The following is a 25543-nucleotide window of genomic DNA, read 5'->3' on the forward strand; positions in this document are numbered from 1 at the left end:
TGTTTATTCCTGTTGTCTTTCAAAATAAAAGCCGTAGAGAATTGAAAATACCTTTTGACTGGAGCTGCTTTAATTTAGTTTTGTTACTTGACTTTGAAATAGATCTAAACATCTGCCTGAAAAAATACTACAAGCCTTTTCTCATTAATTTACTGTAGTGTGCAGGGTAATAATACTTAATGTGCGCTTCATTACCATTTACAGTCAATTTAATAATATTATTACTCTAATTCTTTTGAGGGTAAATTATTTGTGACTAAGTAGGTCATTATTTATAACCGTCAAAGGTTCTTAAAGCTTTTACAATGAATTGTTTATAAGTCTGATAAATGTGATTATTAGATATTTTTATATTTGCAACCAGATGTTATTAAAAATCAATTATTAATGACTTAGTTCACCCCCTTGACCGAGATCGGAGCATTTTCTAGTAGAAAAAATAACTATTGTTAGAGTATAATACAATTATTTAGAACTATGACCTGCCTTCATGTTAACACCTATTTTGAGCAGTTAATGGTTTATGGATATTTCAGCATTCACAGATGTTTGTCACAAGTTTCTAACAGAAGAGTTTTTAGCAGCAGGTTTTTAGTTTTACTCATCTGAGTGAAACTATTCCACAGATGATTCTTCTCATTGTGTCGTAAACACTGGAGTTCCAACTGAAGGTGTAATCAATTATCAGAGGAAGTTAGTCACACCCTATTGCAGTAAGTTAACTCAGTACATTGCTAGATTGCATATTTTTCATTCTTTAAAACATAATCATATCTTAACAATCTATTTGTTATCGTTTTAATCTCAAGGTTCCTGATGAATAACAGCTCGCATCAGATACTCAGTCATATGGATGAAAGTGTGAGTCACACCATGTCAACATGATTAATAATCCATTAATGGTCATAATAGTGCTGAATATTATCTTTACAAAAGTCAAATAAACCAATCACAAAGTTTTGAAGTTATGAGTTCCAGCTCGTGGTCCAACTGGACGTGTGGGGTCCAGCAGCTGGAAGCTGTCGGAGGAATCACCATCCGGCTGTGACTGACTCCAGCACAGAGGACGTGGGGCTGTAAACTCCCTCTGGCAATTAGTTACTGGTGTAGTGCCCCCCCCCCCCCGGTCCAGAGGTCACTGCTGACATATCTGCGGCTTGTTCCCGTCGGGTGTCCTGAGCCAGTGTGGCTGACGTCTGCAGCGGTTCAATGATGAAGGATTCCCAGAGAAAGAAGAAGATCGTGGTAAGAGCTGGTCCTGGATCAGAACCTGTGTTAGTCAGAGGCCTCAAGTGGGTTTTACACTGAATACAAGTTTAATCGAGTGCAAGCGGTGAGTCTGTTGTCACTTCAGGCTTACCCACATATTAATATTAAATATTACTTCAGCAGTAACTGAGACAACTGAGGCTCACTCTTTCTTATAGACCACACTCATATGGTCTTTTAAATGTTTTAATATTTTATTACTATTATTATACTTACTAGGATTAGGATATTATGTCTGACTATGTATTTGCATCACAATAATCTTTAAATAAATAATGATCATTATTGCTATATTATTTTATCTGATATGATATGATATGCTTATATTTCATGTATATAAATATTGCACTAACATGGTTGAAATACTCGGGATGCAGGAATGTCTGTTTAGGTTAAAGTGACTTAATATCTATTAAAATACATAAACAGTTGTAGGCTCTTGTTACAGTATTAATATTCTAATATTAAGAAGCGCTGCTTTCTGACCTCAAACACCTGAAGATATTTAAGAGTTTGCTCTTTTGATATTAAATCTAAATCTGGTTTCCCAGTCTGCACTGGTTCACAGATCTGCAGTGTCCCTGTTTGTCTTCAGAGTTTGACTTGTGTAGGAATGTGGACGATCACGTTTCTCTGATGCGTCCTCTCAGGTCGGTGTCCTGGCTGTGTCCATTGTGTCTCTGATCCTTGGGCTCGGACTCGGTCTGGGATTGGACCTGCAGAGATGTTTAAACAAAGGTGCCACACACACACACACACACACACACAGACACACACAGACACACAGACACACGTGTCTCTGCTTGTCCCAAACTCGACCTTCACTCTGAACTGAATCTAAGGTTCCTGTCATATCGCCGCTGAGACTCATATTGGAATCGAACTCTCTAGTAGATCTCGTGGAACTTGTAGATCTCGTGGATCTCGTGGATCTCGTAGATCTTGTAGATCTTGTGGATCTCGTAGATCTCGTTGAACTTGTAGATGTTGTAGATGTTGTAGATGTTGTGGATCTCATGGATCTCGTAGATCTCGTGGATCTCGTTGAACTTGTAGATGTTGTAGATGTTGTAGATGTTGTGGATCTCATGGATCTCGTAGATCTCGTGGATCTCGTGGATCTTGTAGATGTTGTAGATCTTGTGGATCTCGTGGATCTCGTGGATCTCGTGGATCTCATGGATCTCGTCGAACTCATGGATCTTGTGGATCTTGTAGATGTTGTAGATCTTGTGGATCTCGTAGATCTCGTGGATCTCGTAGATCTCGTGGAACTTGTAGATCTCGTGGATCTTGTAGATGTTGTAGATCTTGTGGATCTCGTGGATCTCGTGGATCTCGTAGATCTCGTGGATCTCGTGGATCTCGTGGATCTTTTAGATGTTGTAGATCTCGTGGATCTCGTGGATCTCGTGGATCTTTTAGATGTTATAGATCTCGTGGATCTCGTCCGCAGCTTGTTTCTGCCTCTAGTTCCGGTTCCTCCTGGTGACTCACTCGTGCTCATTGTTCTCACTGTGCCTCTGATGACTCTGTGAGGAAGTTTGACGAGTCAGGTCTGTGGAATTCAGACAATGTCACTTGAGATGATATTTGGCTCAATGGTTTGATATTCAGGCGGAAAGATTTTGTTATTGGTGTTTTCCTGTTTTCTTGTAAAACCAGAAAAATACTCATACTTAATATCATCTGCTCACAAATCCCCTCGGCCATGCGTGTACATTCATCTGCTGTTTATCACAATTATGTGTCAGACTGAAACTGGTGTTCATCACAGGACACAAGGTGGATGACTTATAAAGATGTTTGGTTGTGCACGAGGCCGGGGTCTGAATCACTCTGAGCTGTTTGTTTGGTTTGAAGACACAGAAACAATCGAGCAGCGTGAGACAGACGTCCTGCTGCTCCAGGATCAGTGAGTGATTTGTGAACCTCTCAGAACCTGGAACTCATCTGCTGACTCACTGACTCGTTACTGACTCTTTGGTTTCTGTCAGGACGATGATGAGCATGACCCAGAATCCCCGTGGGGGATGTTAACATCAGCAAATTAAAAAGGTTTGGAAAGAACAAGATGTGACCAGACTTAAAGAAATATGTAATAACAGGCAGAGTGAATCTGATCCCCAGAGATTCAAGATTCAAGATTTTTATTGTCAAATGCACAACAATAACATGAAGCAGTCGGTGGCAGTGAAATGCTTGAGTCACAGGCTCTCTTCTAACAATGCTCAAGTAATTACAACCTATACAATAAAATAAGATAGAAATAGTATAAAATAGAATAAAATAGAATATCAAAATATGAAATAATGTATATATATCTAAATAGATATAAACAGCTGAGGAGAGAATAAAACAACTTATCTTAAATGTTGAACTGGGACTAATATGCTCATCTAGTGTTATTTGCTCTATTCGTATTTATGAATATAATATTTAAACATTTTAATGTTAGTCGATAAATGTCAAAATAAATTCACGTTGAATTCACATTACTATAATTTTTGATATTTATGCAATATTTTACTATTCTGAAGTAGATGAATGATGTGTTTCCTCCTCGCTTTGGTTTCTATATAAAGTGTAAACATATAAGTATATATATATTTATAAACATAGTTTTGTTGTTTTTCGTATATAAATGGAATATAGGCATTTTTTTATGTTCACTTCAGGCCCCAAATACAGAATTCTTTTCTGATCTGAAGTGTCAGAGGAAGTTTTCCTGCGCAGCTCGAGAGCAGCGAGAGAAACCAGTTCTTCTTGCTTCAGGCTGAACAGCTGGTCTCCAGTTCACTTTCCAGTCCCTGCTGGTCTGAAGCCTGTTGAGTGTCATATGACATCACATGACAGTCGTGTGATTTGAAATGTGACACATGAGCAGGAACCCCTGACAGGAGGGGGAGCCAAACCGATGACACAGCAGAAAACGGTGCTGATGACACATGAGGGACAAATCACTGAGTCACTGCAAAGTCATCATGAGTAAAATACATCAACTCAAACAAGTGAAACTCATACTGATATGAGTTTTAATTATTAATATCAAGAGTGAAGCCTTAGTTACTCTTTACAGGAAATAGTGAGCAATTTATTTAATTTTATATAATAAACTTCAAATGTTAGCTGTAAGATTGAGTAATCTGTCAGATCCTTATACTTTAATTAAAGTACATGTGTTCAGAGAAATACAAATGTTTCTGTGCTTACATCAGAAAAGATTTAGTTTTTAATACGAATGCATCTATGAATGTTTTCCTGTGAATCCGTCTCTTTCCTCTGCTGGTGGATCTTCTGCTGAGTCGTCCCCACTGGTTATAACACCCACATCTTGTGTGTCCCAGTCGTCCCAGTCACCTCCTGCAGGGCTCGGTGCTACCAGCCCTACGACCAGGTCCCAGGATGCAGATGTGATGAGAACTGCCTCGCCAGCGGCAGCTGCTGCCAGGACTACCAGGACATCTGCAAAGCACCAGGTGAGGAGAAACATCTGGCTGAGGCTCAATTATCACAGACGGAGCTTCGGGCTCTTCTGTAAAATAGGGTTTGGCTCCTGGGAGGGTACGAAACCAGCACAGGCCAGTTTAGAAGCAAAGAGAAGATGGTGGTTCCCTAACTGCATGCCTGTCCCCTGCAGCCGAGCTGTGGGACTGCACCCGGCTGCGATGTGGAGAGACCCGGCTGCAGCAGAGCAACTGTCACTGCTCCGACGACTGCCTGTCTGCAGGAGACTGCTGCAGCAACTACCAACATGTCTGCCACGGTGAGCCACACTAACCAGTAGACCCAGTGTGAGTCCGTTCGATCCCAGGGAAGAACCAGGTTCACGCTTCAGTCCATTAACGGATTCTTTCTCTAAACCCTCAAAGCGCTCACACACAAACACCTGGTTACCTGCACTCACACTTTCTATCGTTTTGATAAACGTTAATTCCACAGCTGGATCCTGAACTTTCAGTGTAAGTGTTGTGTGTGTTGTTGTTGTTCTGCTGCAGGAGACAAAACCTGGCTGCAGGAGGAGTGTGACGACCTGTCGACCCCCACATGTCCAGCACAGTGAGACGTCTCCGTTGTTTTCTGTTTCCATCCACTTCTATTGACCACAGCTTTTTAAAAGACCTGATGTGTATTGAGACAGTTTTCAGTTTTGAAGTGTTTGTGATATTTTGCAAGATGTTTCATATAATTCCCATACTTTGAGATGGAACACAAAATCAATATCATCATCAAATGTGTGTTTCTGTGGTGAATTGCAGCTTCAAGCAGCAGCCGCTGCTCCTCGTCTCGGTGGACGGGCTGAGGGCCGAATACCTGCAGACGTGGGGGTCTCTCATCCCGGTTCTGGACAAACTCAGTGAGTGTCTTTCTGTCTTCCTCTGAACAGGAACTGGGAAGACACATTCTGCAAACAGATAAATGATCACAGATAATATTTGGCTGGATTTTCAGGATCTTTTCCAAACACTCGAACAGACGCAGGTGAGGCTGCTGTGTAACTTCTGAGGAAGCCTCTGAGTCATGGAATACTTATGAAAACGTGTCCAGATGCATTTGAGTTAAAGCAGAAACATTATCTTTCTGAAGAAGCCTTTGTTGCATTGAACGTTCTTCAGCGCAGAACTCTGAGGCTCATGTAGCCGCGGCTGTGTTTGTTCTCCTCAGGACGCTGTGGAACCTCCGCCCCCTACATGCAGCCAGCGTTTCCCAGCAAGACTTTCCCTAACCACTACACCATCGTCACAGTAAGAGACCTCACCCGGCTCCACACACTCACAACACATATGTATATAGACATTTATGGTAAAACCCCCACTTAGATTAGATGTTATTGAGTTATACAACTGTGGCTTCCATGTCAGGGGTCGGCAATGAACCCCCACCCCCACCCCCAACCCCCCCCCATGTTGAGCAGATGTTTGAAACTCAGCTGTCCACAGCTGGAGTGCAGGTGTGGGTCAACAAAGTGTTCAAAACTTTCAGATGGAATTCATCTGAAACCTCTCAGGATTTCTCCAGAAACTCCCGGAGACGTTTCACAGAAACCATTAATAATGTCCACTCCCCCCCCCCCCCCCCCCCCCCGCGCAGAGGAGTAGCTGCTTGTTCATTCACAGTTTCTGTGTCAGACGGTTTTCACATCCTCACACCATCACAGATCGAAACAACTCTTGTTGAAACGTTTCAGCAACCATCAGACAGATTTCTCTCCTCCGCTCTCAGGGTCTCTACCCGGAGTCCAATGGTCTGATCGACAACAACATGTACGACCCGGTGTTCGATGCCAGCTTCAGTCTGTCCAACTCAGAGAAAGACAACCCCGCCTGGTACCTGGGACAGCCTGTGAGTCTTTTCTGTGGGAACACACCTCCCACAACGAGCTTATGTCAGTGTAATTACACATCATTACTAAAATCATGTAAATCCTTAAACAATCATACTGGGATTCCAATGAACAAAGTATGACACATGACATTGAGAGGGCGGCTGTGGCTGAGGGGTAAAGCGGTCGTCCTCCAACCAGAAGGTTGCCGGTTCAACCCTCAGTCTTCTGCTAAATACTTCTGCCACATGACAGAGAATCTAATGTGGTGCAACACACAAACAGCACAAACCACAGTAAACAGCTGTGTGTAGTCATATTGTCTGAGCGGTTTTGTGCAACTATGAAGAAAAGTATGCATTTACTTAAAAAGTTAGATTTTAACGGAGCAGCCAAAGAGAAACGACCCCCTGCTGTTTGATGGCTGAACTTGGGTTCCGTCAGACCTGCTGTATTCTGATCCATATTTCACTGAACACGCACATGTATGTTCTGTTTGCGTGTTGTAGATTTGGCACACGGCAAAGTACCAGGGTCTGAAGTCCGGGACGTTTTTCTGGCCGGGATCAGAGGTGAAGATCAACGGCAGCTTCCCGAACCTCTACCGACCGTACGACGGGTGAGTCCGCGCTCTGAGGGGTCATCACACTTCAGATGAGTGCAAATAAACAAAGAGCGGTGGTGGTTGAAGTTCCTCTCTCATCAGGCAGAAGGTTTTAATGCCAGTTATAGTTTTTCATCTTCTAAGTACCAATCCTTTTGTAGGTTTATCTCTTTGACTGGTTTCAGGGCAGGTGCAGTATTGAACTCACTTTTAAACACTTCATGTCCCGAGCCCTTTGGCCCCGTAGAAGTTTCCCCGTGGGGACAATAAAGGTTATTTGTTTGATGATGGACTTGGATAGTTGTGCTCTCAAGGCGGTTGTTGGACCTCAGCTGATAAGACGCCGTGTAAAACTACTTCAGAGTCAGGGAGAGATTTTATCGCCGTGTGAAGCGGGTGAGTCGGATCGTTATCTCCCAGCTCTCTGGTTAACAGCCGGACATCGTGTTCTAACTGTAGAACCTCACTGGAACACTGTCAATGTCCCGTTTGCTAACATGGTGGAGGTGAGGTGTGTGACTCATACCGCTGCCAGCAGCCAGGGGGCGATCGTGGGGATTTGCCTTCACCTTTGGGAGCCGTCATGTCGTCCATGGGTCAAACTGACCTCCTGATGTTTCCTGCTGCCATTAGTCTCTCTCTGTTCTATTTTTAGTAAAGTGCCGTTTGAAGAAAGAGTGTTCACGGTGCTGAAGTGGCTGCAGCTGCCTGACGAAGAGCGGTTGGTTCCTCTTCTTCACTCCACACACAACCCACTGTCAATCACATCCCACGTCTACTGTTCAAGTTTAATTATCTTTATTTGGTGGTTTAATGTCGCTGGTGAGTAAAATACACGTTTTCCCTCCAGGCCGGATTTCTACACTCTGTATCTGGAGGAGCCGGATAAATCTGGACACAGCTTCGGTCCTGTGAGCGGGGGGGTGAGTGGTCCTCTCGCAATGACCTGCTGAAATAGACATTGAACTGAAATAGCTCCCATCCTGTTTGCATCGGAGCCGCAGACCCATTAGCTTAATGCTTCTCGAAAATCACAGGGTGTTATTACGTTATGACTTTACAAATGAAAACGATTAGAATCACATCAGCAGAGTCTTTAATAGACTTTATGAAACTTTATGAGGAGCTCACACAGTCCAAAGGTGAACTTTGGAAGTTCTTCACAAAGTACTGACACACACATACACACACACACACACACACTAATAAAGTCTGTGCAGGCTCACGATTGAATGGAAATACTACTGAACTGTTGAGTCAACTTTATTATTCCTCTTTATTTGGAATCTGGTTTTTATCTGGAGACGTACAGCTGATAAGTTTTATTCCCGACAGTGAAAACACGTTCTCTTTATCTTCGTGAACTGCTTCTCTTTAATAGTTTGAGGAGTTTAAAGTCTTTGCTTCGCGCTCTCCGTGATGTGACGCTTTAATAATTGATTTGACGGGTTGAAGGATAAAGCAGGAAGGGGGAGGAGCCTCAGGGGGGAAGTGATGCTGCAGAGGAATCAGATGTTTCTGTGGTTTTACCTGATGACTTTCCTGAAGCTTGTTTGAGGAAATTGAAGTCGTGCCGGCTCATTCAGATGATCTATAGTTTACTGTTATAATTTTAGTTTGTCCAAAATCTAAAAGTTTAAACTATAAACGACCAAGAATAGATTTTCAGAGGATTCCTTACATCCTCAGGAAACACTGTGTGCTAACAAGCCCCCGTTAATAACAAACCAGCTTCAGGACTTTATTGTGAAAGAGAACAGCAGAGCCCCTGCAGAACGAGTGGTAGACCCCGTTCTCAACTCACTGACTGGAAACTGCAGTCATGTATCGAGACTCAAGAAACTTAATAAAGTTAGTTTATACAAAGTTTTTAAGTTTATAATGCCACTATTTAATGTATTTCTTGTTCAGTCTATTAAAACACTTTATTTTAAGTGTTTCCCTGTGGACCTGTAAACTCCGGCTCTTTCTTGTTGATATGATTTCCTCTCTGAAGCAGCTGGGATCAGATGTTCCAGCTGCAGCTGCTTGAAAACCTGCGCTTCACCTGCCAAGAGCAGATGAATTCAAACGAGGGGTCGAGGCTGCTTGTGAGATCAAGGCCTGAAGGGTTAATGAGCAGATGATGTAACCTAGAGACAGTGTTTTTATTTAAAAGCTGAAATGACCTAACCGTCAGGTGGAGTTTACTGCTCAGCGTCTTGCTCAAGGACACCTCACCATGTTGACAGGGTGGAGAGGATGACTGAACCACCAACCCTCCAAATAGCAGCGGGCACGCACAGATTTCCAAGGAGAGTGTGGATATGGGTTTGATGAAGTCTATTTCTGGACTGCGCTCTCAGCTTCAGTCAGCCTCTCTGCTGGAGGTCAGGTCCGGTCACTGGTCTTAATGGCCTCCGTGATGTCTCCTGATTCCATGTTGGGTTGTGACGTCTCTGCTGTGGTTTGGAATGATGGTTTTATATTTTTTGCTTTGGGTCCTTGTTATATCTGAGGAAGCTGTGTATTTGACTGATGGTGTGTGTTGGCTTCCCTTGCGGCCTCCAGCTGATCGACGCGCTAGGGGGCGTGGATCAGATCCTGGGTCAGCTGATGAACGGCCTCAAGCAGGTCGGCCTGCACCGCTGCGTGAACATCGTCATTGTGGCCGATCACGGTAACACCAGGCGGCTTTCACCTGCATTTGTTAAAAACATAACTTCTTAAGAAGACATGGACAAAAGGATTTCTTTATTTCTTTATTGACTTTTTGAAAGATAACTTCCACATTCGAGATGTGATTGCTGTTGCAGGTATGGAGGACACGAGCTGCGACAGGAAGGAGGTGCTGCAGGAGCTGGTGGGCGACATCGGAGGCCTCTGGGTCAACGAGGGGCCGTTCGGACGCATCCGAGCCAGAAACAAAGACGCAGTCAGTGAGTGAGCTGATCTAATGCTGCTTTCAGAATCCAGATGAAACGTGTGACCCGACAGGAAGTGGTGCTGCGGAGAGCTCGTCATCACAACCTCGGTTTCCATGTTTGTAGCAACGAAACAAAACACAACCAGTCCGCAGATTATCATCATGTTGTTATGAATTAAGACTTGCTCCATCGAGTTCTTAAGAAGTCGTTTCAACAAAGCCTCTGGGCAGCACAGAGTTTCTCTCCCACCTCGTTCCGGATCTGCCAGCGGGTCGGTGGAACTAGCCACTTCTGCAGATTAGGAAATGAGTGTTTGGCTTCCTGAGAGATCTTCTCTTTGTCTGCCTCAGTACCAGAGTTGGAATCTGAGCTCAGAACCTGTAGATAAGACTGCATGTGATGTGGGTGCACATGTGGACGAAGCTAAATTCATTTAAATCTGTGACCACAGTGGTGAGGTCACTCAGACTATCTTTAGATGTGGTTTTGTGGTGAAGAAACAGCCGGCGGTCAAAGTTCCCACAGTGTGAGTGAGACACTGACCTCACCCTCTGCTCCTCTCAACAGTCGACTCAGCCGGACTCGTGGCTAACATGACCGTGAGTATTCCACCTTCAACTACTCCTGAAGATCCACATCTGGATCAAGGGATTTCAATCAATTCTTCCCAGGTGTTAGTTTTCATTAAGAACCAAAGGACATGTGTCTGAATGAAGTCCAGTTATCAGACGTGTTCATTGTTCTGTGATGTCAGTGTAAGAAACCAGGTCAGAAGATCAAACCCTACCTGAAGGCCAATCTGCCGAAGCGCCTCCACTTCGCCAACAGCCGGCGCATCGAAGACGTCAACGTCCTGGTGGAAGCAAAATGGCTGTTTGAGCGGTAAATACTTTTCTATACATGTGGTCGATCAGCTCCTCTTCAAAACCTGCCCCCTACTGTTCACGTGCATATGACAGATATCTGGTAGGATTCAGACTTTCAGTGATTATGAGAAAAATCACTCATTATGCAAAGACTTACAAGATGTTGTCCATGAAAGACTGGGGGGGGGAGGGGGGTGAGTGGCACAGAACCTTCATCTGAGCCATGATAAATCAGAAACCCCCCCACTTGAGCGTTCACTTACTCACATCCTGGAGCTTGACTATCTCCTTAGATGGAGCATTTAGCCTCACCTCAGTTTCCCTTCGTCTCTAAACACTCAGTCCTGCCGTGTTTGTGAGACAGTGAGTGTTTGGCTGAAGCCTCTGTGACTCCTCAGATCTCCTGGATCCCTCACGTTCTGCTCCGGTGGAACCCACGGCTATGACAACGATGTGGAGAGCATGCACGTGAGCACTGTTCTCTTCGGTTCTCCCACAAGTTTAGAACCTGTTATGTTCACCATTGATGGCTGCAGCTGTTTGGAACGTCTCCCTTCTTCTTTTTCTTGCAGGCCATGTTTGTCAGTTATGGACCAAAGTTTAAGAACCAAACAGAAATCGAACCTTTCTCCAACATCGAGCTGTACAATCTCATGTGTGGTGAGTAGAGTTCCAACCTCCACGAGAGCTGTCAATCAAACTGCACTCCATCAGTGAGAATGATGAATGTCTCAAAACACAAAGAGGGTTTTTAACAGAGATGAAAACTGCCTAACACTGTAAACAACGCATGGAAGATAAAAATCTGTGTGCGATTAAAACATCAAAGTCATATTCAAGGACTGCAGGTTCTGAGGCGTGCACACGAGCCCGAGCTGACGTCGGGTGTGAAGCGGCGCCAGGACTTTTCAATGAAGTCCTTTTATGGTGAAGTTTCCAGACGTGTTCCTGCAGACGAGCGTGAACCAGCTCACTCGGCCTGTTTCACTTGTCAGTCACGTTCCTCTGTGGTGACGCCGGCGGCAGCTTTTCTTTCTGAAACTTTAGAGGTGACCTGCAGGAATCCAGCTGCTGCAAATAAAGACCTGCTGCTGGACTCCAGGTCCAACCACTCCCTGGTGGGGAGGAGTCCCAGTCGTCTCCTCTGCAGAGATCTGCTCAGCTGTTTCTTCAAAGTTCATTCATATTGAACGTGTCAATCACACACTGCTCTTCACTGGACCCAGAACCATACACATGACAAGTGTGAAGCTGGTCAGAAGAACTGTTCTGGAGACAGAGACAATGATTACTACAATGAGACCTTTCTGAACCAGGCTGCTGGTGCACTGACCTGAGTTTGGACTCAAACTACATCTCAGACCCTGAGCTCAGATTGTTAGAACAAAAAGCTTCATGAGTCTCAAACCAGTCAGAGGTTGAAGCTTCATTTCAACAACAGATGAAACCAGATACTGTGCAGAAACCTAAACAAACGCTGTCTAATCACAATGTCATGGATCAATGATGTCGGTTTGTCTCAGGACCAAACAGGGATCTGTGCAGCTGTAATGTAAACGACTGAGGTCGGGGGGGTTGATTCTCTGAGTCATGTTCATGTTTTCATGCAACACGTCATCCATCCGTTGTGACTGCTCAGCAAACCTCAACCTCATCTCCTCTGCAGATGTTCTGCAGATTTCTCCCACCGACAACAACGGGACCCACGGCAGCATGAACCACCTCCTGAGGCAGCCCTACTACTCACCAGCGCCCCCTGCAGAGCAGAGCGGGCCCGCTCAGTGCCCGCTGCTCAGCCTGGAGCCTGCAGACCCACTGGGATGCTCCTGTCCTGCTCTGGTGGGTGAGATGGACGTGATCACATGTCCCTGCGATTCTCTCCAGTGATCGACTGTCCAACGTTAAAACACAAAACCACTTCATCTGTTGTGTCTCTGTTGTGTCTCTGTTGTGTCTCTGTTGTGTCTCTTCAGATCATAGACGCCATCAACAGTCGTCTGAATCTGACGGAACAACAAGGTGAGGATGGAGTAGAGATTGTGTGTCGTGTGTGTTTTGGTGAGTTGTGATTATTTCTCCTTGTGTCTGCTGCTCTGTCCAGAGCGGACTGCAGAGCAGGAGCACTTGTTGTTCGGTCGTCCTCGGGTGCTGCAGCCGGACCAGAGCTACTGCCTCCTGCACCAGGTGGGGTTCATCAGCGGCTACAGCTCCGACGCCCTGATGCCTCTGTGGAGCTCCTTCACCATCGACAAGCCGGTGAGCGACTCTTCAACAGTGTACGACTTTAATACAAGAAACGTTCAAGGTTAGAATCTGAAGCTGTCAGTGAAGACGAATCCTGGTGTCTCAGTCAGAATCCTTTCAAATGACGGGTGAGTGGAGACTGGAGTTTCACTGAAGAACATCTGCCATGGTTTATTATGCACATGAAACACGTTAAAATATCTGGGTGGAAGAAGCCACCGAACGGAAGTGACATGGACAACCCTCTTCTGGGTGGATTCCCAGTAGACTCAGGGGCTGTGACTGTGAGCTGAGGTGAAAGTGTCTGTGATGATCCTCTCTGACCTAAAAACAAACACTGATCCAGATGAACTCAGATCCGCTGCTGCCGGTGACACCGAACTGTCTGAGGGCCGACGTCAGACTTCCTGCGTCCCACAGCCCGAGATGTGACCAGTATGAAGCAGCTGGGAATCTGACGCATGCTTTCCTGTACCCACCCAGTATGTATCACACACACACAGACACACACACGCATGTCGATTTGAACACTTCTCATAATAACATCTCTAACTTGCTGTTTTACTGCAGCGCCACTAGATCACTTTATGATCCATAAAGTTTTTACTGTCCATGCAGATAGACCTCAGAGCCTCAGCTCCATTTACGGCATCGATGCAGTTCTCTCTCTCTCTCTCTCTCTCTCTCTCTCTCTCTCTCTCTCTCTCTCATCTGAGAACATTCCCTTTTGACTCAGTTTTCCTCTGAATCAGTTGAGAAAATCAGAAGGACGACCTTCATCGTCCTTCTGATGCTCTAGATTCATATTAAATACCCCAAAAATGGTTAGAAACAATAAAGTGACGTGTTCCTCTTGTCTAAACTCCCCCCCCCTCACTTCATTCCAACATTGTGTGTTTACAGATCTGAACACGACAGCAGAGCAACAGTTCGATTCCCTACTGATGAGTAATGTGGTGCCAATGTACCCAGAGTTTAAGAGTAAGTTACACAACTAGATACATAAATCATATGAAAATCCAAAACTCACTTCTCGTCCTCCTCCTCCTCCTGTGACAGAGATCTGGAACTACTTCCACAGCAGCTTGTTGATGAAATACGCTGACGTGTACAACGGCATCAACGTGGTCACCGGCCCCGTGTTCGATTACAACTACGACGGCCGGTTCGACTCTCCAGAGCAGATCCAGCAGTGAGTTTCCTTTCAAGACTCTGACTTCACTTGGGTTTCAGTCAGTCACAGGGATCCGTGCGTCACAAGAGGTTCTCAGAGCTGCACTGAAGTCCCGACGTGTTCCTGACGTGTTCCTGACGTGTTCCTGACGTGTTCCTGACGTGTTCCTGACGTGTTCACGAGGTTCTGTATATAAGAACAAATGTCAGAGTCAGTGTCTCTGGACATTTTCTGGAACTTCTCGTGCAGCCTCCTGGTGAATGTCTCACTGGAATGAGTCAGTGTGGACAAACAGAAGATTTGAAGATGTTTCTCACACGTGAGCTTCAGGAGCTGTTTTCTCTGATGACGATGAATTATCCTTCCTCTGTGTTTGATGCAGGTTTGTGTCTGGAACCAACATCTCCATCCCCACTCATTTCTTTGCGGTGCTGACGAGCTGTGGAGACTCGGCCCAGCCGGTGAGCAGCTGCACCGGGCGGCTGCAGAGCGTCTCCTTCCTGCTGCCGCACGCCAGCAGCAACTCGGAGAGCTGCAGGGTGAGGAGCACTCAGTGACTCCTCTCACACCATAATAAACAGCACTTTGTTTTCATTCAGGAATTATTGAGAAATTTACCATCACATGAAAATACATAGAAGTAAAACAACTGGTGAAGTGACTTTAAACTTCTTCCTAATAACTGTTATCATCTGGTTTAATATAATTAAAACAACATCTTTCCTGACAGAATGCAGAGGACGAATCTCATTGGGTGGAAGATCACATGTGGTTCCACCAATCAAGGGTCCGAGACGTGGAGTGGATCACAGGACTGGACTTTTACCAGGGCAGCAGTCGACCAATCCCAGAGCTGCTGAGGATGAAGACCCGCCCCACGGCTGCCATTCAGAGAAAACTGTGAAAGATCCAACTGCATTTTGAATACATGAATATATAGATCTATAAATATATAACATACAGATGTATAAATAATAAATATAGAGATCTACACATCACCATCAAGATTAATATTCTAACCCTAACCCATTTTTAAAATTCCTCATGATGAGTTCTAATTTGTGTCATTATCAACAGGACTTTGTTATTTTATGAACTTTATAGATTTTAATCTGATCAGATTTTTATTTTTATATTGTTGAATCTTATTTCATTCTCAGTGTCATGATTGTGTGAATCTCTCAATGTTTAATTTCGTGAATTAAATTAGAAACTAATCTTTTGATCCTTGCTGGACGTTTCATGATCACTTTTCATGTGATTTGTTTGATTTTGTTATTTTTAGAAACTACTGAGTATTTGTTTTCTTGGTATTTTGCACCAAACTATTAAAACAAACACAATTTTATACAAATTGCTGCTGAATTCTGTCTTTTCCATCTTTCAAGGCTGTGGAGCTGAGGACAGTTTCTCACTGACTCAGTCTGCACAGGAGCAAGCGATGGAACCGTCACAGTGAACTGAGTTCTTTATGCTGCACACACGCTAACATGAGAACCATGAAACTCTGGTTCCAGCTCCATGACTGTTGCAGATTAAAAGCGTCTCCGTCATCGGGGGGGAACCGGGGGCGTGTCTGCTCACTGAGATCAGAGATAAACTGGATTTTTGACCACAAGCTCACGTCTCATGGCGATTATTACACACAGATAGGAACGTCGGCCATCTTGCACAGAGCCGTGATAACGAGGTGCTGTCGATTTATGCAAATTCTAAACCAATCAGGAGTCAGGAGTCTCAGCTGTCAATCATCATCAACTAACTAATTCAAACCAAACTGATCGGAAACATGAACACGTCAACAAACTTCAGTGTGAACTCAATCCATGTCCCATCTGCTAACATGGAGGAGGCTGGGCTTATGACCTAGACTCAAGCCAGCCACCAGGGGGAGATAGAGATTATTTGGCTGTGGTAATCCGTCCAGTTGTTCTTGTTTGATTTTGTTTTTTCAAACAAACTGACGTAGTGAAATCCTCACTCAAAGTTATAACTACAAGATATCATCATATTTCTGTATATTTGTCAAATGTTTTTTCTATTTTTGATTCTTTATTCCATATAAGAGACAGATTTTATGTCCCTTTAAATTGAATTGATTGTATTTATTTGGTTTAGTCCTCTCTGGACTTCCATACCACCCCCCACACTGCCTCATGATGATGTCACATTCTTTAAATGTTTAACCTGGAAACCACACGAGGAATGTGACGTCATCAGTACAGTAAGTTTCTCTAGTTACACAAACTGTGAGGGCGCTCGCACGCCATCAGTGATTACACAGCCAGTGCATCAGGACCACGCAGTAAACAGTAAACACGGCGCTGGCTGCGTTTCCACCTCAGACACTTCTGGGATGTTTATTTGGGAGATAAAATCAGCAACAGTTTATTGAAAAGAATTGTTCAGCAACAGGAAGTTTACTTTGAAAGGTCTTAGCTGTTGATGAGCCTGTAACCTGCACTTAGATGTTTACAGAGCGTCTGAGTGGAGCTCAAACCTCCGCCGAGGCCCAGCGGGCCCGGTCCACCACATGTGGCTCGGGGGGCAGAGCGGCTCGCCCACTAACCAAACTGAACCTCCAGCTCACACGGTGATTCAATGAGAAGCTCTGAGTTCGATGAGAACAGAAAACCTTGATATCAATAAGGTCTGTTTACGTTTAGATTCAGATTCTCTGTTGGATTCATAAATATCAGTAGATTCTGAATCTCATCCATAGACTGTAAATAAAGATGGACGACATGACAGCTGCCAGAGGTGAAGCCAGAGAATCCTGATCGCCCCCTGGTGGCCGGCTGCTCCGTGATGATTGACAGCGGAGACTGAACTGAACATTATAAAAATATGTTTCACCTCTTGGATTTGAAAGATGAATCGCTGCAGATGACAGGAAGTTGAATCTTTACTGAAACGCTGTGATTCTGCTGATTTGTGCTTCTGGGTTCTCGTGTGGTTTTCAGGTCTCGGTTTCCAGAACTGAACTCTTCATTCTGCACTTGTTGTTTTTGGCTTCGAAGCTTAAAGGTCATCGTTGTGAAAGAGTGTGTTTTTTTTGTGCCACCTACATTTACCCAGGAAACCCCCGAGTTTCGGTCGGAGGTTTTAATTTCCCCCGACGGGGAAAGAAAACAAACGGGAGCCAGCTTCTCACTTTGGTGGTTTTGGCCTCGTTGTGAAATCTGTGGACACTTGAACATGAACAGCTGTTTCTGTATCGGGACCAGATGCTGTGATCCACCTCAGGAGAACCAGCTCGTCAACATAGGTCTGCTGCAGATTCAGAAAAGTGAAAGTTGACATGACAAGTGACAGAGTTCAAAATAAGTCTGTCACATGTCATGGAAACTGCTCTGGTCTCTGACGGAACACGAGGACGTAAATAAACATCGTTCCTCTGATGATCCTCACAGGTCTCCTCTTGACTGTTGTTTATTTGGCTTCATCAGGTTCAACTCTAAATATTAATCAGTCTCTATCATTGACTTTGGGGTTTTCTTGTCCAGCTGCTCTGTGTTTTCTGATCTGATATCTTCTTCTTCTTATCTGTTAGTTTGTCTGTGGCCTGATATCGACCTCTGCTCTGAACTATGAGCAGGAAACACTGAAACTCATCCTTCACAATAAATCGTTGTTTTTTGCTTCAACAGGGACTTGGATCAAAATGACTCAAGAACAAGAATAGTTTCAGTTTTAGTTTTGATATTTTTTGAGTTACAATAACTTTCAGTCATCATCTTCAGTTTTCAAATATTTTTTACTTAAATATATTTTCTCCAGTCCAGTTTATATCTTCAGAATTTTTCATTTTTTCTTCATCTGCTTTAAATACAATGAAAGCAACAGCGCCCCCTGTGGCTGCAGTCATGTCATACAATGTGATCTTCATTTGAATCAAACCTTGTGAATCAGCTCGTGCACTTTGTCGACCTGCAGCCAGAAAGAAATATGATGTTATAAGAATATGAGAATATATTATTTACAGTGTAAACATAATCCCACGTCAAAACCAATTGAGTTACCAAAGATACAATCACCAATAAGAACACTGACTCATATAGTCACAATACACACACATACACACACACACACAGGTTATTCAAGAATGTCCGGATCTCTATCGAAAGCTGCTTTAGTTTCAGTTTATCAGAATTTTATGGATGAACCATATCCCTTTAGTGGAATCATGTGTAAATAGTGTATAAATATACAAACTAAAATGATATATAATACATTTTATGAACAGGTTAATACTATACACTCTTTATAAAAGGCTGAGGCACAAATCCAGAACATTCAGGATGATTTATTGATTTAAATTATATTATACTGGGAAATGATCTGATTGAATTGTATCAAAATAAACTCTCATCTCCTCTTTATCCTTTGGATGAAGTTTGATATGAGGAAAATGTCATTTATGAGATTATACAGCATATGAAATATTATATTTAGTATCAGTCATGAGGTCATATATCATGTGAGATTCCAGCTTGTGAGCGTCATCAGAGACTAACATTAACATAAGTAGTAGTATAAGTGTTGGTTTAGTGCTCTGACCAGGATGAGGTGTGGATTCCTTTTCCATGACACGTTTCCGGTGAACCGCATTGAGTGATGAGTCGTCTGAGGTAGAGTCATATAAGCTTAAATAGAGATGAGGAGAGAGAGAGAGAGCATCTTTGTGCGGAGGGTCGCTGCTGCTGCACCATCCTCCTCCTCCTCCTCCTCTTCTTCATCTCACGGTAGGTGGGAGCCGCTCCGAGCTGCAGATCCTCGGCTCCTGGTCCGAGGATCCGCAGCTTCTTCTAAAACAGGATGGAAGCTTCCATCTGATCCACAGCTCTCATCTGGAGGGGAACATCTGGATCAGATCCCGCTCGCTTGATCTTATTTCCTCGTTGGTCTTCCTCCTCCAGATGTTTCTGTTCTCACTCTGTTCTCCTTCCTTCTCTTCTTCCTCCAGATGTTCCCCACACTGGTCCCCTTCGTGCTGCTGGCCGTGCACGCGGTTCTCTTGGACGGCGCCCTGACCTTTAAGCAGACGGACCCGGTCACGGGCACGCAGCTGGTTTGCGAGGGCTGCGCTCCGGGGACCTTCCTTCGTGCGCGCTGCACGTCGACGAGCAGGAGCGAGTGTGCGCCGTGCCCGGCGGGCTCCTACACGGAGATATGGAACTACATCAGGAAGTGTCTGCGCTGCAGCCTGTGCGGCCACTACGAGGTGACACGCACGGCCTGCACCGCGCACAGCAACACCAAGTGCGCGTGCAAAGAGGGATTCTACTTCGATAAACAGACCGAGCTCTGCATGCCCCACAGCGCGTGCCCGTCCGGACAGGGGGTGCTGAGCAAAGGTAGGATGTTGGTTCTGGATCAGGATGTAACAATTGTAAATCAGGATCTCATGGTCCTTGATCAGATCTAATCTTATTTTATCTAAAACTCCTGGATCAGATCTAAAGGTTCTGGATCAGATCTAATGGTCCTTGATCAGATCCAAAGGTTCTGGATCAGATCGTAAGGTCCTGGATCAGATCCAAAGGTTCTGGATCAGATCTAAAGTTCCTGGATCAGAGCTAAAGGCCCTGGATCAGGATCTATTGGTCTGGATCAGGATCTATTGGTCCTGGATCAGATCTAAAGGTTCTGGATCAGATCTAAAGGTCCTGGATCAGATCTAAAGGTTCTGGATCAGGATTTAATGGTCCTGAATGAGATCTAAAGGTTCTGGATCAGATCTAATGGTCCGTGATCAGATCTAATCTTATTTTATCTAAAACTCCTGGATCAGATCTAAAGGTTCTGGATCAGATCTAATGGTCCTTGATCAGATCTAATCTTATTTTATCTAAAACTCCTGGATCAGATCTAAAGGTTCTGGATCAGATCGTAAGGTCCTGGATCAGATCCAAAGGTTCTGGATCAGATCTAAAGGTCCTGGATCAGAACTAAAGGCCCTGGATCAGGATCTATTGGTCTGGATCAGGATCTATTGGTCCTGGATCAGATCTAAAGGTTCTGGATCAGATCTAAAGGTCCTGGATCAGATCTAAAGGTTCTGGATCAGGATTTAATGGTCCTGGATCAGATCTAAAGGTTCTGGATCAGATCTAAGGGTTCTGGATCAGATCTAATCTTATTTTATCTAAAACTCCTGGATCAGATCTAAAGGTTCTGGATCAGATCTAATGGTCCTTGATCAGATCTAATCTTATTTTATCTAAAACTCCTGGATCAGATCTAAAGGTTCTGGATCAGATCGTAAGGTCCTGGATCAGATCCAAAGGTTCTGGATCAGATCTAAAGGTCCTGGATCAGAGCTAAAGGCCCTGGATCAGGATCTATTGGTCTGGATCAGGATCTATTGGTCCTGGATCAGATCTAAAGGTTCTGGATCAGGATTTAATGGTCCTGGATCAGATCTAAAGGTTCTGGATCCGATCTAAGGGTTCTGGATCAGATCTAGAGGTCCTGGATCAGATCTAAAGGTTCTGGATCAGATTTAAAGGTCCTGGATCAGATCTAAAGGTTCTGGATCAGATCTAAGGGTTCTGGATCAGATCTAAAGGTCCTGGATCAGATCTAAAGGTTCTGGATCAGATCTTATCTCCTGGATCAGATCTAACGGTTCTGGATCAGATCTTATCTCCTGGATCAGATTTAAAGGTCCTGGATCAGATTTAAAGGTCCTGGATCAGATCCAAAGGTTCTGGATCAGATCTCAAGGTCCTGGATCGGATCTTATCTCCTGGCTCAGAGGAGGTGTTTACCTTGTAGCGTGTAGAATGTGTGTGTTAGTTGTTGTGTGTTTCCAGTGTTTGTCACGTGTGGAGGTTTCTGTGAAGCAGCAGGACAACTGATCAAAACTTCAGTTCCCATAATGCTTTGCAGGACTGCACCAGCCCCTGGAACGTTGACCCGCGTGTTTCCATGGGTTGGTAGTTTTTATAGATTGTGACGCTGGTGTTGAGCGGAACCACCGAGATGATTCTCAGAGACAGACACACACTACTTTACTGCCCCCTGGAGGCAAACACTGCTCACTACAACTACAAGCCTCCATCGTCTGCAGGATGTGCTCCTGAAAGGTGGAGGTTGACTCTGTGGTTCTCCTCCGTCCCCTCCAGGTACATCGGACCAGAACACCGTCTGCCACGTCTGTCCCGACGGAACCTTCTCCGACAGCATCTCTGCTCATCACAACTGCACCAGGGCCAAGAGCTGCGACGGCGCCGGGCAGCACCTGCTGCTCAGGAGCGCCCCCTGGCACGACAGCGTGTGCACGAGCTGCGAAGAGCTCCGAGGTGAGATCACGAATCCATTGTTTATTTGTTTTATTATCTTAGTGCAAAGAAAACGCTGATCGCTGTCGACCTGGAGAAGTTAGAGGCCTGATGAAAAAAACACGTTCCAGGGCGTCCAATCAGAAAGCTTCCTGGAGTTTTAAAGTTCCTCCCTTGACCATAAAGTCTGTTCATAGTTCAAACCCTCGACACCATGTTGAGCTCCTTTCGACTCCGCCACAGGGGGCGTGACACACATTCTGCTGTTAACATCATCAACATCCACGTAAACATCAGGAATCAAACTCGTGACGTCTGTTTCACTTGATATTTAATATACAATTCTCCTTGTGAAGTCAAAAGGGCAAGATGGCGGCGCCCGTACGCAGCATATTTTGGCTTCATTTCCATCTTTTCTCTCAGTCTCTGGTTTCTCAGTCTGATCATCCTGTTTATCTGTTCTGCAGACGGAGCGAGCTACCTCAGAGAAATCCTCCCGGCTTACTTCCTCCACCACTCAATGTCCCTCAAGCGGCTGCGTCGGCTCGTACAGCACCTCCCCTCCGAGGACGGCAGGAACCAGGGAGTAACCTCAGATCTCGATATCCCAGAGCTCAACGCCCGCGTGAACGCCTGGATCGCCTCCGCTACCGAGAAGCAGATCCGTCAGCTCCCGGCCGTCCTCAGGAGAATCGGCGCCAGGACGTCCCGGGACCGGCTGCACAACAAGCTGCAGAGGATGGAGGCGGCTGTGCAGCAGCTGTGTGGAGCCCAGGGGAACGAGGTGGAGGCAGTGTAACGTCAGAGTAGGATGAGGTAGCAAACATCTGGGTTTGACCAGTCCAGGGTTTTTCTTAAATCAATAAAAGTGTTCTGATCCAGATGAACTTTCATTACAGGCTCTGTTTTTTACTTTTTGCTTTACTTAAAGGAGGAAACCGGTCACTTCGAGGTAAAGTGAGTTTCTTTAACTTCCTGTTTCCCAGTATTCCAGTTTCTCTTCTGTTTACTCTACGTGACACAGAGCTGCTGCCGGGGACAGAGGAGTGATCACAGATGTTTTATAGAACCAGACGAGGGCTCGCTGCCCTTCAGGTCAGCTGATCCAGGACAGAGTGGAGGGTTAGACAAAGTGGAAAACGTCCGACTTTAGTTTTTGGGTTCCATCCCTCATACGTATGAATGGAAGTACATGCATGTGCCTAGTTACAGTTTGTAAGTTATAGATTTTGAATGTATTGCACGTGAGCGTTAGCGGCCTTCAGTGCATCTACCTCTTCTTCCTGTGTGATGATTAAACATGTGAGTTTATTACATAATTTATTTATATTTCGAGTTGAAGTTGTATCTGATGAGTCACAGTGTGGCTCCTGCTGATCGCCACTCCTTATATTTTTATACGCAGAGTTGTATATGAGTGAAGTTTGTGTTACTGCTTTTAAATCATGCGCAAATAAAATTGAATACACAATATAACATCGGTGTTTCTCTATTTTTTATTAATGTGTTTTATTATTTAAACAATTTTAAGCTGAATCAAGGTTAAATAGTAAAGATACAAACAGTTCAGGTTTATTCATTCTTAACTTTAATCATTTTATTTATATGTAGCGGTTGTGTACTCTCTCGTTGCGTTGTGTGATTGAGACCACGATGGAACCATTGGCAGCCAGCCGGTTATTCTGGTGGGATATTTAACATTGGAAATGCTCTTTGAAAACCCTCACAATGGCAGCCTCTCCCAGCCGGGATATACACAGACTGAGCATTTACATGAAAATAAATATCACATTAAACAAATAACTCACAAAATATTTGAATGGGCGTTTGGTGACATACCTGGTGGAATATTTAACATGGGAAATGCTCTTTGAGAACCCTCACAATGGCAGCCTAACATGGGAGAAAGACAAGCTGAAGTACACTTTCATGGCGAAGTCGACGCTAGCTAAGTAGCTACGACCAAAGCTAATGGTAGCCAAGCTAGCGATCCTAAGACTAAAGTCCATTTAAAAGTAATTACAGATTCCAAGCAACACAATATATATGTACAAACAGCCAAGTATTAATACAGTATTATGTACATTTAGACTCCCGTAATACATCGCCAAAGTGTGGATTCATGTTTAACTGCTCTGACTACCTACCTCTCCCAGCCGGGATATACACAGACTGAGGAGAGGAGGCAGCAATGTAAAATACAACCCCCGCATTCCGCTAGAGGGAGCTCTAGCACTCCAACCAAGGCTCCCACTACCACAGCCAGCGCAGGGATCTCGCTGGCAATGGCAAGTGGGAAGCATTAACCCTGCTACATATACATTCATATTGATTGGTATTTTTAAATTTAATTTCTTATTTTTACGTCTCCTTTGCATCGTCCGGTGATGTTCTGTCTTACTTTTGTGATGGATGATTGACAGATGGTGGATGATTGACAGATGATGGATGAGTGACAGATGATGGATGATTGACAGATGGGTTATTATGGTTTTTCTCCATTATAGAATGGAGCATTTTAGAACATTTAAAGTATTTGATAAAAATCCCAAACAATTGATTTTCTGTTTTACAGTAAAGCTGAAACACTCATTACTTTGATTTTATTATTACTAATGGTTGGTTCTCTACTTGGAAGCTGGTGGGCACTCTACCAGGAAGCTGGTTGGTTCTCTACCAGGAAGCTGGTTGGTTCTCTACTTGGAAGCTGGTGGGCACTCTACTTGGAAGCTGGTTGGTTCTCTACTTGGAAGCTGGTTGGTTCTCTACCAGGAAGCTAGTGGGCACTCTACTTGGAAGCTGGTTGGTTCTCTACTTGGAAGCTGGTTGGTTCTCTACTTGGAAGCTGGTTGGTTCTCTACCAGGTAGCTGGTGGGCACTCTACTTGGAAGCTGGTTGGTTCTCTACTTGGAAGCTGGTTGGTTCTCTACTTGGAAGCTGGTTGGTTCTCTACCAGGTAGCTGGTGGGCACTCTACTTGGAAGCTGGTTGGTTCTCTACCAGGAAGCTGGTGGGCACTCTACTTGGAAGCTGGTTGGTTCTCTACCAGGAAGCTGGTGGGCACTCTACTTGGAAGCTGGTTGGTTCTCTACCAGGAAGCTGGTGGGTTCTCTACTTGGAAGCTGGTTGGTTCTCTACTTGAAAGCTGGTGGGCACTCTACCAGGAAGCTGGTTGGTTCTCTACCAGGAAGCTGGTTGGTTCTCTACCAGGAAGCTGCAGTGTCACAGGGAAAGCACCTTTAGTGTCGATAACGTTCTTTACGATGAAACTGTTCCTGCTCGTCAGGAGGAAGTTCAGGCTCCAGGAAATGCTGGAGTGGAAGAATGCTGTCAACTTACACACACACACACAAAAACCCCCACACCCACTGACAGACTCACACACACACACAGTTGGTTTCTGTCATTTCAGGTCGCTCGTCACATCTATGTATTTATGATATAAGAACTGAGTCACACGCTGTGATGATGAGTCCTCCACATCGGACTCATCATGTGTCAGGTTGAGAAGTTTGTGTTCAAAGGTCAAAGGTCCCAGTGACCCTTTATAAATCTGGAAGAAAGTCGTGGTGGGTCATCTCTTGTCAACAATCCAGAGGTTTTGCAGGAGTGCAGGCGTAAAGCCAGAGGTCACTGAGGTCACTGAGCAGCTGATGGGATTCTCTCTCCTTCCTGTTAACCCAGCAGCCACTTACAGGAACTGAGGCTTCATCATCTTAACGACCTCATGAGGATCAAGAATCATCTGCTCTCCCACCAGTCCTCACTGGACGACCGCTGGTTTCAAACCAGAAGAATCCACTGGTTTTTTCTCCATTAAAGTGATTCTGTCCCAGATGATTACACGTTAGTGCATCGAGAAACAAATCTGC

The 25543-nt window shown here is 44.6% G+C and overlaps 2 protein-coding genes and 1 long non-coding RNA gene across 3 annotated transcripts; 2 read left to right on the plus strand and 1 right to left on the minus strand.

The window, feature by feature from the left end:
* The first annotated feature begins 1135 nt into the window (after positions 1 to 1135).
* LOC133972138 (venom phosphodiesterase 1) lies at positions 1136 to 16309 on the plus strand. Its single transcript, XM_062409393.1, has 25 exons — positions 1136 to 1245; positions 1920 to 2007; positions 4617 to 4748; positions 4910 to 5035; positions 5268 to 5328; positions 5529 to 5626; positions 5935 to 6014; positions 6493 to 6612; positions 7102 to 7211; positions 7852 to 7917; positions 8047 to 8119; positions 9747 to 9855; positions 9992 to 10114; positions 10670 to 10701; positions 10857 to 10984; positions 11367 to 11436; positions 11541 to 11628; positions 12635 to 12807; positions 12942 to 12987; positions 13070 to 13224; positions 13559 to 13694; positions 14116 to 14193; positions 14272 to 14404; positions 14769 to 14925; positions 15117 to 16309. The coding sequence occupies exons 1-25, from the start codon at positions 1210 to 1212 to the stop codon at positions 15288 to 15290; spliced, it is 2592 nt and encodes an 863-aa protein (XP_062265377.1). The 5' UTR covers positions 1136 to 1209; the 3' UTR covers positions 15291 to 16309.
* On the minus strand, positions 5033 to 19083 carry LOC133972140 (uncharacterized). The gene is made up of 6 exons (XR_009924435.1): positions 18947 to 19083; positions 18287 to 18316; positions 14704 to 15284; positions 14243 to 14572; positions 5584 to 5674; positions 5033 to 5391 (listed from the first exon to the last, which is right to left on the minus strand). It is a non-coding gene; the product is annotated as an uncharacterized LOC133972140 (long non-coding RNA).
* On the plus strand, positions 19014 to 23148 carry LOC133972139 (tumor necrosis factor receptor superfamily member 6B-like). Its single transcript, XM_062409395.1, has 4 exons — positions 19014 to 19131; positions 19353 to 19743; positions 21517 to 21693; positions 22140 to 23148. Exons 2-4 carry the CDS (start codon positions 19353 to 19355, stop codon positions 22469 to 22471), a joined length of 900 nt encoding a protein of 299 aa, XP_062265379.1. The 5' UTR covers positions 19014 to 19131; the 3' UTR covers positions 22472 to 23148.
* The last annotated feature ends 2395 nt before the right edge of the window (positions 23149 to 25543 follow it).

The sequence above is a fragment of the Platichthys flesus genome, chromosome 17 (genome assembly GCF_949316205.1).
Source record: "Platichthys flesus chromosome 17, fPlaFle2.1, whole genome shotgun sequence".
NCBI classification, from domain to species: Eukaryota; Metazoa; Chordata; class Actinopteri; order Pleuronectiformes; family Pleuronectidae; genus Platichthys; species Platichthys flesus.

Excerpts from the sequence above, each read along its gene's own strand:
- LOC133972138 (XM_062409393.1), top strand. The coding sequence starts at position 1,210 with ATGATGAAGGATTCCCAGAGAAAGAAGAAGATCGTG. Across the intron at positions 2,008-4,616 it reads GCAGAGATGTTTAAACAAAG|TCGTCCCAGTCACCTCCTGC; the intron begins GTGCCACACACA and ends TGTGTGTCCCAG. Across the intron at positions 10,985-11,366 it reads GCAAAATGGCTGTTTGAGCG|ATCTCCTGGATCCCTCACGT; the intron begins GTAAATACTTTT and ends GTGACTCCTCAG.
- LOC133972139 (XM_062409395.1), top strand. The coding sequence starts at position 19,353 with ATGTTCCCCACACTGGTCCCCTTCGTGCTGCTGGCCGTGCACGCGGTT. Across the intron at positions 19,744-21,516 it reads ACAGGGGGTGCTGAGCAAAG|GTACATCGGACCAGAACACC; the intron begins GTAGGATGTTGG and ends CGTCCCCTCCAG. Across the intron at positions 21,694-22,139 it reads GAGCTGCGAAGAGCTCCGAG|ACGGAGCGAGCTACCTCAGA; the intron begins GTGAGATCACGA and ends TCTGTTCTGCAG.